Here is a 13,919-nt window from a genome sequence, read left to right as displayed (position 1 = left end):
GTTCCTGGATTATAGAAGTTTCAGGCTGCTGTGGCAGTTAATTTACTGCTAGCTACACCATTAATAAAGGAATCGTGTGCTATAGGGAGACTGCTAGATCAGCTGATCTTCTCTTAGATCTGCTGCTATAGGCTCAGACTGCTGGAAACATCCCATGATGCAATTATCCTTCACCTGAAGGCATTTTTGCCTCTATTGGACAGTGCAGCACTGAAGATGGAAAATCAGGAGAAAGAGCAAACATCAGAGTTGAATCCAGGCTGCTGCACTCCTGTGGTGGGGAGTACCCACTGAGCCACTCACACTCATGTCAGTCACTGAGACCTCACACATCTGAACCTCTTTCTTCCCGTTAAGAGATTTTCCAACTGCCGCCAAGTCCTTGGACGTGGGATCGCCTGAATGTTGGGCTTTTCTCTCTAACATCACATGGGCTTTATGTGTGAGGCAACTGTTGCTTTGATCTGACACTACAGAAATACAACAGCATGCAGGTTCACTGTCCCACATGTGTTAGCACTACTGCAGGCCTCAATAAAAGCATGCTATTCATTGTCCCCGAGGACAATGAATAGCATGCTTTACATGGGTTTACCTGACAAAGGACAGCTTCTCCACTGTCCCCTCCGTGGGTCAGTCGTACAATAACCATATCCTTCTTATGGGGGACATCCCCTTTCAGCTCCCCCCACAGTTCAACTTCTCCTCCCCCCCGAGGATCCCTGATGTAGACTTTCCCACTCGCCAATATACTCAGATTCAGCTCTGTGCTGTCTTCCTTGGTGAAATTCAGCTTGTTGACCTGCATGCACTGGCTCTGCCTGACTTCCAGGTAGAGTCCTGCAGGGCACAGAGAAGAGGCTAGCCCGAGGACTTTGCCCCCCTGGCTCAGGTAGGTGAGAAAGCGGGTCTGAAGCTGGGGACTTAGGGTTTCCTCTTCTGCCAGTACCAGGAGTCTTGTGTTTTCCAGCCAGGGATCATTCAGTGCCTGCTCTGGCTGGAGCGGATAGATGATGTTACTTTCCGTGTTTATACATTCTGATAAAAGCTGGCGAACTGTCTGAAAACGTTCCTGACAGCCCCCCGTGTAGACGAGAACATTTGGGAGTTTGCCACCGCTTTGACCAAAAAACCCTCGGGAATCATTTTCAAGTTCATCGAGACACTCGTTTCCAACAGAGTTATCATCCGGTAGGTCTGGAATATTCTCAGCGGAGGCATATTTGACAGAGAGTATAGTACTGTTCTCCAGTTCCAGACATTCATGGCAGCTGGACAGATGCAGGTGGTGTCCGTGGCCCTCCATGTGGTGATGATTCCCCAGGGAGTGTTCCTCCAAGTCACCGAGAGATTCCAAATCCTGGGAGCTGCGGAGTGGCTCTGACCCTCGCCGGTCCTCTAACCTCCTCTTTACCTCTGGGATGAGAAGGAAGCTGCCTTTACGGCACTGCAGATGATGGTGGCGAGCTATGGGCTCTCCAGTGCTACAGGGAAGCAGTGACGACTGTGCCCGTGGGCTCTGTGGACACTGCTGGTCCAGCAGTGCACTCAGAGTGGATTCTTGCAGGAGGACAGCTGTGGAAATACAACCACACCACAAAAACATCAGAACCATCTACTGATCTATCTTTGTATTCAAACTTCAAACAACTGTTTCTGTCAACCACTAAACTACTGAACAGTAAAACAGTAACAATGTAAGCTCTTTGGTACAGTTCTGGTATCCAGCAGCTTCGGAGAACAAACAGCTCAGAGCCGCTGAAACCTTTCATTCAGCTGTGCTACACCACAGAGGTATAAAGCAGGGGTGGGGAAGTCCAGGCCTCGAGGGCCAGTGTCCTGCAGGTTTTAGATGTGTCCTTGATCCAACACAGCTGATTTAAATGGCTTCAAGTTCTCCAGAGGCCTGGTAATGAACTAATCATGTGGTTCAGGTGTGATGACCCAGGGTGAGATCTAAAACCTGCAGGACACCGGCCCTCGAGGCCTGGAGTTGGACATCCCTGGTATAAAAGCTTAACCCTATACACAAATACAGCAGGGAAAAGAAGCACTGAATAAATAAATGAATAAATAAATACACACACACACACAAGCATTAATAGCAATGTGCAATACACATACGCTTATTCTTCTTATTTTTATTACATAAGTTTCTGTGTTGTGTCGTTTTGTGTTGTTCGTACGTGGGACAATTTTCCGATTTCATTTCACTATCGTACTATGGATGACTGTGCAATGACAAAGAATTATCTTATCTTTCTATGTAACAATCACACACATTCATTCTTCGATAGAAGCATCAGAGAGCAACCTGGCAACTATCCGAAGGATATTTGGCATGCAGGCATGTTTGACAACCAGGGATCGAACCAGCAACCTTCCAATTAGTATATGACCTGCTCTACCTCTGAAGCTACAGCTCATATCATGATGGGGTAAGAAGCTCGGTGGCTGTAGAGTTCCACATGTTGGGCAGGTACAGGTCACAACTTCCTCACAGACGACAGAAAATATGTTTGTGACATTATTTAAACCTGAGCTCCTGAAAACAGTCAAAAAATGTCTGTAACTCTTCAATGGGTCATGAGACAGTTTAAGTTTAAACTGTGCGGCTCTATACCTGTAAGCTCAACGTTGTATATGAGGTTTTGTGAGTGAAAGCACTTTCCTGCTGCTGCTGGATGCAAGGCTGAGTTTAAAGAGCTACTTCAGACACTACAGGGTGAGAACACGCTTCTACCTTTTTATCTTGGAAACGTAAACTAACAATAAGAAAGTTTATTCTCCTTCTGAATGTCATCACTGCAGTACTACATGAACACAACCTCGGGGAAGTATATTAGGGCGTTTGGTAGAGGGGTGGAGCAAAACCCGACCAACAGAATTTCAGTACGATCCTCATCGCTTTCTCTACGGTGACAAGATGAAGGTGTTGGCACAGGAAATTGCTGTTTTCTTTGGGCTTTATTAATCACGCTGATCAACATAATACTCGATGCAAACGAGACATGAGTAAGGAACTGTGAGGTGTGATACCATGTAACAAAAACATCGTAGAAAATCTACTTGAAGACCACATACGGACTATCTTTGAGGGCGTAAGTCCATTGTCCAGCTGGAGGCGATCTTCTATGAAAGCTATCCCGAGCTGGCTGTAGCTCTCCACGCTGGCTCGAGCGACTGCCCTGAACGGCTGGCCAGGGCAACACGCCACAGGGAGACAGCAGTCGGACAACTTCAGCACCTGCACAACACACAGTGACACGTGTTAGAGTTCAGCATGCCCCGCCTACTACATCATCACCTGGTGTAAGGAGGGATTAGTACAGAAACTATAAGCCTGTAATGATGGTCACGTGTCTATTTTCACCTCACTTCATAAAAGCTAACCTAATAACAACCACAGCATCATCCGAACAGCATCAATGGCTCCATCAGCACAAACCAGAAGAACATGTACCTTATCCCATATTTGTTAAATGCATATTTTTCTGTGTGCTACATTTAACATTGCTAAAATACTAAATATGAAAACCATCATAACCACCAAAACCATTATTATCCACATTCTGCATTTTGTGCCGGTTCATTCAGTGTAGTGTTTTAAAGAGGCACAAAGGCTCCAACAAGGAAACAACGGCCTCATTTACACTGATGTCACGTCAGCACCTGCCAGCTGCATGCTAGCTACAGACGCTTGTGTTAGAAAACACACTTAAGTACAAAGACCTGGTGAAGTACTCTGATTTGTGACGGCAACATTACAACAATGGGATTGTCCCATTAGCATGGTGGGTAGCTAATGTGGCTAACGTTACGTATGGCCGATGCTCCCTTCTCTTCATAGTTCTGTATTAAAGCACAGCCAACTGTACATTCAGCCGTTTTTCTTTCTGTTGGAACAAGCATCAGCTCATTAGGACAAAAGTGACAACCAGCCAAAGCCATTTAAAAGAAAATTATTATCACTTTAGAACCACGTCACTGACAAAAATCAGCATTCACATAAGCTTAAGCCCTCAGCTACGATTAAGGGAACTTTCTGAATGTGACAAAGTGAAGTACAGTGGTTGCAAAAGTATTCGGCCCCTTGAACTTTCCCACATTTTGTCACATTACAGCCACAAACATGAATCAATGTTATTGGAATTCCACATGAAAGACCAACACAAAGTGGTGCACACGTGAGAAGTGGAACGAAAATCAGACATGATTCCAAACATTTTTACAAATAAATAACTGCAAAGTGGGGTGTGCGTAATTATTCAGCCCCCTGAGTCGATACTTTGTAGAACCACCTTTTGCTGCAGTTCCAGCTGCCAGTGTTTTAGGGTCTGTCTCTACCAGCTTTGCACATCTACAGACTGAAATCTTTGCTCATTCTTCTTTGAAACAGCTCCAGCTCAGTCAGATTAGATGGGCAGCGTTTGTGAACAGCAGTTTTCAGATCTTGCCACAGATTCTGGATTGGATTTAGATCTGGACTTTGACTGGGCCAGTCTAACACATGGATATGTTTTGTTTTAAACCATCCCATTGTTGCCCTGGCTTTATGTTTAGGGTCGTTGTCCTGCTGGAAGCTGAACCTCCGCCCCAGTCTCAAGTCTTTTGCAGACTCCAACAGGTTTTCTTCCAAGATTGCCCTGTATTTGGCTCCATCCATCTTCCCATCAACTCTGACCAGCTTCCCTGTCCCTGCTGAAGAGAAGCCCCCCCAGAGCATGATGCTGCCACCACCATATCTGACAGTGGGGATGGTGTGTTCAGAGTGATGTGCAGTGTTAGTTTTCCACACATAGCGTTTTGCATTTTGGTCTCATCTGACCAGAGCAGCTTCCTCCACATGTTTGCTGTGTCCCCCACATGGCTTGTGGCAAACTGCAAACGGGACTTCTTCTGGTTTTCTGTTAACAATGGCTTTCTTCTTGCCACTCTTCCATAAAGGACAACTTTGTGCAGTGCACGACTAATAGTTGTCCTGTGGACAGATTCCCCCACCTGAGCTGTAGATCTCTGCAGCTCGTCCAGAGTCACCATGGGCCTCTTGGCTGCATTTATGATCCTGAACGCTTTAGGTAGACGGCCTTGTCTAAATCCAATCGAGAATCTGTGGCAAGATCTGAAAACTGCTGTTCACAAACGCTGTTCACGTGTGCACCACTTTGTGTTGGTCTTTCACGTGGAATTCCAATAAAATTGATTCATGTTTGTGGCTGTAATGTGACAAAATGTGGGAAAGTTCAAGGGGGCCCAATACTTTTGCAAGCCACTGTAGGTTTATTTATTTGGACACTAAACGTTGTTACGGTTACTCTCTTGGTGAGCAATGGTGAGGACAAACATGGCGTTTAAATTATGAGTTTCTTTGAAAGAAATGTGGCATTTTTGTTGTTGTTTGAATCTTGCCTGTAAATTAGCATGACATGGGACCTTTTAACTTTTATTGAAAAGTTAAAAGGTGTAGTAACTGATGAACGTCTCCAGTAGAGGGCACTATTGGGCTTCTTTTCCTGGAGCAACTCTCCTGTTATTAGTTTCATTATTACAGCGTCCAATCAGTCAGGGGCAGAGGATGACTACTTTGATGAATAGTTTTGTTTTACACTGCAGAAAAGCTGCGATCAAGAGAAACTACTGAATAAATGAGCAGATACCTCCACCTTTTTTCCCTGAGCTTACCAAACAAAATCCAAATTTTATTAATTTCATTATTTTAAAATTTTGACATTTGTCTTTAACCCTCATGCTCGGGTCCTCTACCAGAGGCTGGGAGCTCGAGGTTCCTGTGCAGTATCTTTGCTGTTCCCAGGACTGTGCTCTTCTTAGACATCTGTCCTGAGCTGTGCTGGAGCCAGTCACCCAGTCAGTGTTTCATTTATATTTATATACATACAAGCTTGTTGCTTCATAATGAGAACAGAAGTTAAGAAAGCACATTGCTTACTTTCTTTTTAGACGGCCGATGAGAAGGAGAGCCCACTTTATGTTCTGTAGCTTCTATGATGAAAAAAATATTGTCTATTCGTGGAGCACAAACGGTAGAGGACCGCAGGAGAACAGTCCACTGGCTGAGGTCCTCACATACCTGGAAAAGTACAGACAGAACAGACGACAAGTTCAAACACTACAAAGTGTTACACATAAAGTAGTTAGTAACAATAGTCGCATGTTTTCTCGGTGTCCCATTATCAAGTATGGTATCAGCGTGGTGTACAATGTGACCGATATGAAAGTGTTGGGCTAAGATGTTATTTCGTTGTGGGAGTGGCTTCAGCATGACCAGCTGTTAAAGCTCCGATGCAAAGACGAGTCCCTCATACTGTAACAGCTGACCTGATCCTCTGTATTCACTCTTCCCATGCTTGTGCAAGACACGAGTGGTAGTTACAATCACCTCGTTCTGTTTTCATACAAGGGTGCATTCTGATCCTAACACTGCTCAGCATTTCACCATGCTCCATTTACTTATTCTGCTACATTACTCAGGCTCGCAGGCCAGACCTGAGGTGCTCGACTGTGGATCACACCAGCAATGCACTATGCAGCAAAGTCTGTGCAACATCCTACCTAATGATCCAGGGATCTGTCTGATAATGGAACCAGTGGCCTGGAGAGTGGGAACTCATGAAAGGGCCCGGAGGGTACTATTAGTGGGTTCATCAACAAAGCTGACATGGCAGACTGACCTTTACTAATACACAGTGACTTACAAAAGTATTCGGCCCCCTTGAACTTTCCCACATTTTGTCACATTACAGCCACAAACATGAATCAGTTTTATTGGAATTCCACGTGAAAGACCAACACAAAGTGGTGCACACGTGAGAAGTGGAACGAAAATCAGACATGATTCCAAACATTTGTTACAAATAAATAACTGCAAAGCGCCGTCCAGCCCCACGCACAGGGCGATCCGCGGTAGCTCGTTAACTGAGATTCGCCGCGTTATGGCGTTAACGTCATTTCAGATTTACGCTGACAGCACTAGTGGGAACACAACGAATATGACTGCACATTTACTCCGACATCATCCTAGTGCAAAGACAAGTGGAAGCAGACAAAAACAACAAGCACGCATGCTACACACTTTACCCGAGTCATTTAGACAGCCGTTAGCACAGGATTCTCCTTATGGGGACCTGATATGTTTAATATGCTGCTGAGAATATAGCCCAGAAGAAGCGTATAGTAGAGCTTTTATTTTGGAAAGAGCCATTTCTCTGTAATAAACTCTCTTTTCCAAAGATGAGTGATTTCTCCATCAGATAGATCCTGTAATTTGAGACAGATGTAAAAAAATATACGAGTACTGGCTAAATATGAGGAAAAATGCAGCACTCCTACAAAGTCTCATATTCCAGCACACATTCACAAAAAGACAAACATTCAAACTGCAAATGATACGGAGTGAATTAGTTTAATGTTGTTTATGCATGTTGAACACTTCTAACATTAAATTTTAGGTCATGATGATTTGAAGAGCTGAGACCGGAGTGACACAAGTGTTCAAAATAATTAGTTTCTGATTTATAATTAGATTGTTAGCTTTTTTATCTAAAGCCAGCATGCAGGCTTAAGGAAAACAGCAAACACCAAATGAGCTACGTCTCAGTCTACAAATGTTACCGCCCACAAACAAAAAAAACTACTGAACCAGTCTTGCTGTCAGAATAAACTGGAATATAGCCAAGCCAACTCCCGTGAATGATTCGCTTACTGCACTTTTCCAGCTGACAGCTGGTGTGTCTGATGTACTGGCCACCTGGTCTCAGTCAGCAGTGCCCTGCACTCTCAGTGTGAGCTGACAGAAAGGTGACTGTGGGTAGCACCCAGTAAACATTGCTTTGAACTTCAGGCAGCGGTACACCACATCTGCATGCTGCCATGTGACTGGCGGATTGGAGATTTGTGTGACTGGAGCACAAGCTCTTTAACAGCTGTACCTATTAAAGTGCCTGTGACTGTATGCCATATGTATTTGAAAATGTGTCTCGATTTCAGTGTTCTTGAACTTGTTTGTAGTTTTCTGTAATGTGTTTGCCTTTATTCTGACAGATGCTGCTGTTACCCAGTCACACAGCTGCATAACTGCCTGTAAAGTCTGTCATTCTGGCACTACCCTGGAAGTTCAAATCCTAGCAACCAAGCCAATGAAAAAGTAGGATGTAGCACTACACCAGGGTCTGGCCATAGACTCAGAGCAGCATAAGCACATTGTATAGAGCACAGCTCACAGACACCAGTGAGACACTACAGTGGGACACCAGTGAGACACTACAGTGGGACACCAGTGAGACACTACAGTGGAACACCACTGAGACACTACAGTGGAACACTACAGTGGGACAGCAGTGAGACACTACAGTGGGACACCAGTGAGACACTACAGTGGGACACCAGTGAGACACCACAGTGAGACACTACAGTGGGACACTACAGTGGGACACCACAGTGGGACACTACAGTGGGACACCAGTGAGACACTACAGTGGGACACTACAGTGGAACACCACTGAGACACTACAGTGGGACACCAGTGAGACACTAGTGAGACAACAATGGAACTACAGTGACATTACAGTGAGACACTAATGAGACACCTTTGAAATTACAGTGACACTACAGTGAGACAACAGTGGCACAATGAGTTTTGTGTTGTTGCTGCACGCGCGCGCGCGCGCACGCACACACGCACGCACTGTATCACCGAGTGAACGCCAGCCTAACTCGCAGCTTTCCATCCGTTTAGCTGCGGTACAGCTTCAGAAAGGTGCTCAGCGTACTGTTCAGCTCAGGCTCCGTGGGGACCTGCGCGTGAGCCCACCGCACACGAGCACACACACAGCTGTCAAACTGATTAGTAAGATTGTAACGCGTTCAGGAAGTACTCGCTCTCCACGGTATGACGTAAGCGTGTGTCCGGTGACCAACCTGAGGCTCGCTTACATACACGGCCTTATCTCCCCGCTGAAGAAACACGTTGTCCTCGAGCTGAAGCGAGCCTGAACGCGCGCGCGCGGCGCGGCGCGAGCACAGGCTGAAGCTGAAGCTGCTGCTGTTCAGACCGCTCCGGATCAGCGCAGAGTAGCACCTATGAAAGCGCACCCACATGTAGACGTAGCACAGCGTTATGAGCATGTTAGGCTGCGCACCGAGCGCCCATGGTGGCTCCTCAACTGAAACCAACTCGGAAGCATTACTGCGTCCACAGCCGAGACGCTAACAAGAGGACGCTACAGCTCTTCTTCTTTGGTTTCAGTGGTAGGTAGCGACAAGCGGCGGGGCGCATTACCGCCATCTATGCGAAAACCATTTCGGTTTCTTCTTCGAGGGATGACTGCCTTAATCCAGGTGATCTAATGGAGCATTGTTTACATCCAGTTTGAACGTCTCGGTGTCGCGTTTGTTTGCAGTCCTTTAATAAAGTCAGTCATTCACAGTGAGTGTTCATGTTCTTCATACCCTCCTGCCAGCGTTTACGCAAACGACTGTCCTGTCCATGTCATGCTTCATCGTGCTAACAAGTAGTGATGGGTCGTTCGCGAACGAAATGGCTCTTAGAGCCGGCTCTTTGACGTGAACGACGCGAGCCGGCTCCTTATCGCGAGCCGTCACGTGGGTTTTTTTTTTTTTTCTTTCTCTCAGCCTCTCTCTCGCACTTTTTTTCCGCTTCACTCTGCACGCGAGCCTTGTGCTTTACGCTGGGCAGAGGGGGGAGGGGCGGTAGTTACACTCAGTAGCACAGGAACAGAGCCAGAGAGAGAGAAAGAGAGGCAGGGACAACAACATTAGAAAGGTATAGTAATCATCCACAACTATTTTCAGTTGCAGATGATAAAGGATTGAGAAAGTTTATTTATGCAGGTCCATATGACAGAGAATGTGCATGTTCTTTTAGTTTTCATATTATAATTTATATTTAATTGTGTTGTGGTTTGCAGTGTTTTGTGTTCTTTTCACTTTAAATTTGTGAAAGGAAAAAGCTGAAAATTTAAATAGTTAAAACTTGAAATGTGAATAGTTGATTTTTGTATTATATGATTTATTTATTACATTTTATGTGGAGTGAATAAATAAAAGTATATTTACGGTGGCCCCTAGAGACAAAGCACATACAAACTTCAAATCACGTACGAACTCTGAAGCATGTACAAACTCCAAAACACGTACAAACACGTACAAACTCCAAAACACGTACAAACTCCAAAACACGTACAAACTCCGAAGCACGTAAAAACTCAGAAGCATATAAAAACTCAGAAGCACATAAAAACTCAAAACACGTACAAAAGACAACAGAAGTGCTCCAGGATGCTAGGGCGCAGTGTTGAGCCTTTGTTATCTTGTGGCTACACAAGCCAGCAAGTACCAACGACCGGATTTGGTGTGTGGTAATAACAGGTAAATTATTTGAATATATATATATATATATATGAGTGCCTGTGTATAAATACACAAACAATACACACATGCTTTCAATTGTGTAATTTAAGTGATCTAGTAGCTCTGCTTTGGAAGTTCAGTTCATGCTAGAAATGTGTTTTGGAGTTTGTACGTGTTTTGTCTCTAGGGGCCACCGCATATATTTATATATAAACATATATAAATAAAACCACTTGTTTTTACGTTAGTAATTCCTTTTGTGCATAATTTTATATTATTGTTAATAATAAATTAATTAAAGCAACAAAACAACCTGAAGAGCCGGTTCGGAGCCGAAAGAGCCGGCTCTTTTTAGTGAGCCGAACCGAAAGAGCTGGATCTCTAAAAAGAGCCGGAAATCCCATCACTACTAACAAGCTACCAGCGGCTCTGCTGAAGCTGTCGTGGTCCATCAGCTGCTGCAAGGAGGACGTGATGAAGCCGACCGATGATCAGTGTGCGCGCGGTCTGCGTCAATATGGTGAACACAACATATGATGGTTCAATCACCATTTTTGATGCAGACTTGTGTCGGTGGAGCTGAATGACTGTCCACAGGGCTGTGATGTGCAGCAGCAGTTTGTGCCTGCTGTTTCCAATAAAACTCGTCTGTGTCAGATTCTCCCATTTCCACTCGCACTGCAAAAGCTGGTGATGTCTGAATACTTAATTAAACTTGTGATCTCTACACAGAAGAGTGAGAGAAGGAAGGAAGCTGAAGTTAAAAGATTGTAGTTATATGAAGAAAGTTAGAATATAAAGTATTTATTGAACCTTTGATGAAGAAAGACATTAACAACCAACAAATCAAAGCCGTTTGTCATTCATAAATCCAAGTTCATGTTAAAATGCTTTGGTTACAGTGTCACAGATTTTATAGTCACATATGAACAATAGTATTTATTAAAATAAAGTTATTAACTTTATTTGTTTACACATTGTGAGTTCATTGGTGTGAAAGTGTGCCCCTCCTTCCTGATTTCCTCATTCTTTGTGTGTTTATCACACTTCAGTGTTTCAGATCATCAAACAAATGTAAATATTAGACAAAGACAACACAAGTAAACAAAATGCTGTTTCTAAATGAAGGTGTTTTTGTTTGAGGGGTAAATAATCCAAACCTACATGGTCCTTTGTGAAAAGGTGATGCCCCCTAAACATAATAACTGGTTGGCCCACCCTCAACAGCAACAACGGCAATCAAGCATTTATGATAACTGGCAATGAGTCTTTGACAGCGCTGATGAGAAACTTTGTCTCATTTTTGCAGAATTGGAGGATTTTTGAGCAGAACCGTCTTTTCATGCCACAGCATCTCAATTGGATTCAGGTCAGGACTGTAACTAAGGCACTCCAAAACCTTCATCCACTCACAGTTGGACTCACTGGTGTGTTTTGGATCATTGTCCTGCTGCAGAAGTGCGCTTCACTGTGAGGTCTTGAACAGATGCGCAGACATAAAGCAGAACAGCCCCAGACCGTCACACTACCAACACCATATTCTCCTGCTGGTATGATGTTCCTTTCCTGAAAACCAGATGTAACGGGACACACACCTTGCAAAAAGTTCACCTTTTGTCTGACCAGTCCACAGAATATTTTCCCAAACGCCCTGGGGATCATCAAGATGTTTTCTAGGAAAACTGAAAGCCTTTATGTTCCTTTCCTCAGCACTGGTGTTCATCTTGGACCTCTGCCATGCTGGCCATTTTTGCCCAGGCTCTTTTTGTCTTATGGTGGAGTCATGAAAACTGACCTTAAGGGAAGCAAGTGAGGCCTGCAGGTCTTTGGATGTTGTCCTGGGGTCTTTTGTGACCTCGTGGATGCACTCTTGGGTTAAGTTTGGTCGGCCGGCAGCTCCTGGAAAGGTTCACTGCTGGTTCATCCACCTTTCTGGATAATGGCTCCCACTGTGGGTTGCTGGAGTCCCACAGCTTTAGAAATGGCTTTATAACCTTTCCTAGACTGAGAGGGCTCAGGTACTTTGTTTCTCATTTGTTCCTGAATTTTCTTGGATCACAGCAGGAAGTCTGACTTCAGAGGATCTTTTGGTCTATTGCACTTTGTCAGGCAGCTGTTATGTAAGTGATTTTTTGATTGAGCACAGGTGTGGTAATAATCACGCCTGGGTGTGGCTATTTGGCTTTCTAAAGATGTGATACACCGCAGGTAATGTTTTCACACAGGGCAGGTTGTAGGTTTGTGTTTTTAACCAGATGTTTAACATGTGTTTACATTCAAACTACTTTTCATCACACCAGTGTGAAAAAAGGCCAACAATGACTTGATGTCAAAGTAATAAATGATCAATGCACCGATTTATTATCAAACTATACACACATGTTCCAGTGAGATATCCCTACAATTAAAATCAGTCAGTTATTGGAGTATTGTCTTTAGTCATTCTAAAATGATGTGCTTGTTTTCCAACCAGGAGACCAAAGTTAACGTGGTATTGATTAGTTAGCCAAAACAGTTCAACCATGAAGAAGTGTTTCTAAAAAGGAAACGAAGAAGGCTCAGGTGAGTCGCAGGTGAGATCGTACTGTAGCAGACAATAAGGAACAAAACAGACCTGTGACGTAAACATTAAATGATCTAGCTGATCAGGCTGCAGGACAGATGCTCTCCTCTCTAATGTACCCATCACAGAATAACCATGGTTACAAGGGGACTCTGAAACTCACGATCGGTGTCATATCGATGCAAAAGTAGTAAAACATAGTAAAAGAAATATGCTGTGTGCATGACTGCTGTCACTGAGTTTTTAAAACAAAGTGAATAAATACTTCTGGAGGAAATCATGTGAATAATGAAAAAACACAAATCCTTTTTTATCCTGTTTTGTGTCTTTTTCCAGTTTCTCCAAAAGGTGATTCTGTTCATCTGGACGTAGCGTTTTGTGGGAGAAACGTTTCGTCATCATCAGGTGACGTCTTCAGTCTCAGCTGACTGCAGGTTTCAATCTTATAAACAGGACATTTGCATAATGACTGAAACCAGCCCACTGAAGGAACAATGGGCTGGGAGGTCAGTTTATAATCATCAATATGTAAAGTCTCATGACCATGGTCAACAACCACTGATCAAAGTCCATGAGTCCCATTCACAGAGAGTTGAATGGCTGCAATCACAGCATGTAAGATGGTGACAGATGTACCCTTAGGCCCCTCCTCCATTCAGAGATGGTCTTTCCCTTTTCACGTAAATGGCCTTCTTGACTCCGCCCTCAAACCAGCGTTCCTCCCTGTCCAGGATGTTACATCCTCATCATTGAAAGAGTGTCCACTGGCCTGTAGGTGTAAACAGGCTGCAGAGTCCTGGCCTGATGAGGTATATCTTCTGTGTTGTGCCGTCCTCTTAGCCAGAGGTTGTTTGGTTTCCCCGATGTATAAATCCTGCCAGTCCTCCTGCACTTAACAGCGTACACTATGTTACTCTGTTTGTGTCGGGGGACCCGATCCTTGGGGTGGACCAGTTTTTGGCGCAGCGTG

The 13,919-nt window shown here is 44.3% G+C and overlaps 1 protein-coding gene and 1 long non-coding RNA gene across 4 annotated transcripts in view; one reads left to right on the top strand and one right to left on the bottom strand.

Moving 5' to 3' along the window:
* Positions 1-10,969, bottom strand: part of hlcs (holocarboxylase synthetase (biotin-(proprionyl-CoA-carboxylase (ATP-hydrolysing)) ligase)) — a 50,731-nt gene extending 39,762 nt beyond the window's left edge. For 2 of the 3 annotated variants that reach the window (XM_076888858.1, XM_076888859.1), the window contains exons 1-4: positions 8,935-9,141; positions 5,948-6,088; positions 3,085-3,247; positions 596-1,575 (exon numbers count right to left, since the gene is read on the bottom strand). In XM_076888858.1, coding sequence (XP_076744973.1) covers positions 596-1,575; positions 3,085-3,247; positions 5,948-6,088; positions 8,935-9,141 — 1,491 coding nt within the window. Of the gene's footprint in view, positions 1-595; positions 1,576-3,084; positions 3,248-5,947; positions 6,089-8,934; positions 9,142-9,465; positions 9,529-10,803 lie in introns of those variants that run through there. The other variant, XM_076888860.1, reaches the window with a different exon arrangement.
* LOC143420747 (uncharacterized) lies at positions 9,233-13,226 on the top strand. Its single transcript, XR_013100459.1, has 2 exons — positions 9,233-9,354; positions 11,696-13,226. It is a non-coding gene; the product is annotated as an uncharacterized LOC143420747 (long non-coding RNA).
* Positions 13,227-13,919: the final 693 nt, after the last annotated feature.

This window comes from Maylandia zebra, linkage group LG10 (genome assembly GCF_041146795.1).
Source record: "Maylandia zebra isolate NMK-2024a linkage group LG10, Mzebra_GT3a, whole genome shotgun sequence".
In the NCBI taxonomy this organism is placed as follows: domain Eukaryota; kingdom Metazoa; phylum Chordata; class Actinopteri; order Cichliformes; family Cichlidae; genus Maylandia; species Maylandia zebra.
The sequence above is the reverse complement of the archived record's forward strand: the minus strand, read 5'-3'. Positions and strand labels throughout refer to the sequence as shown.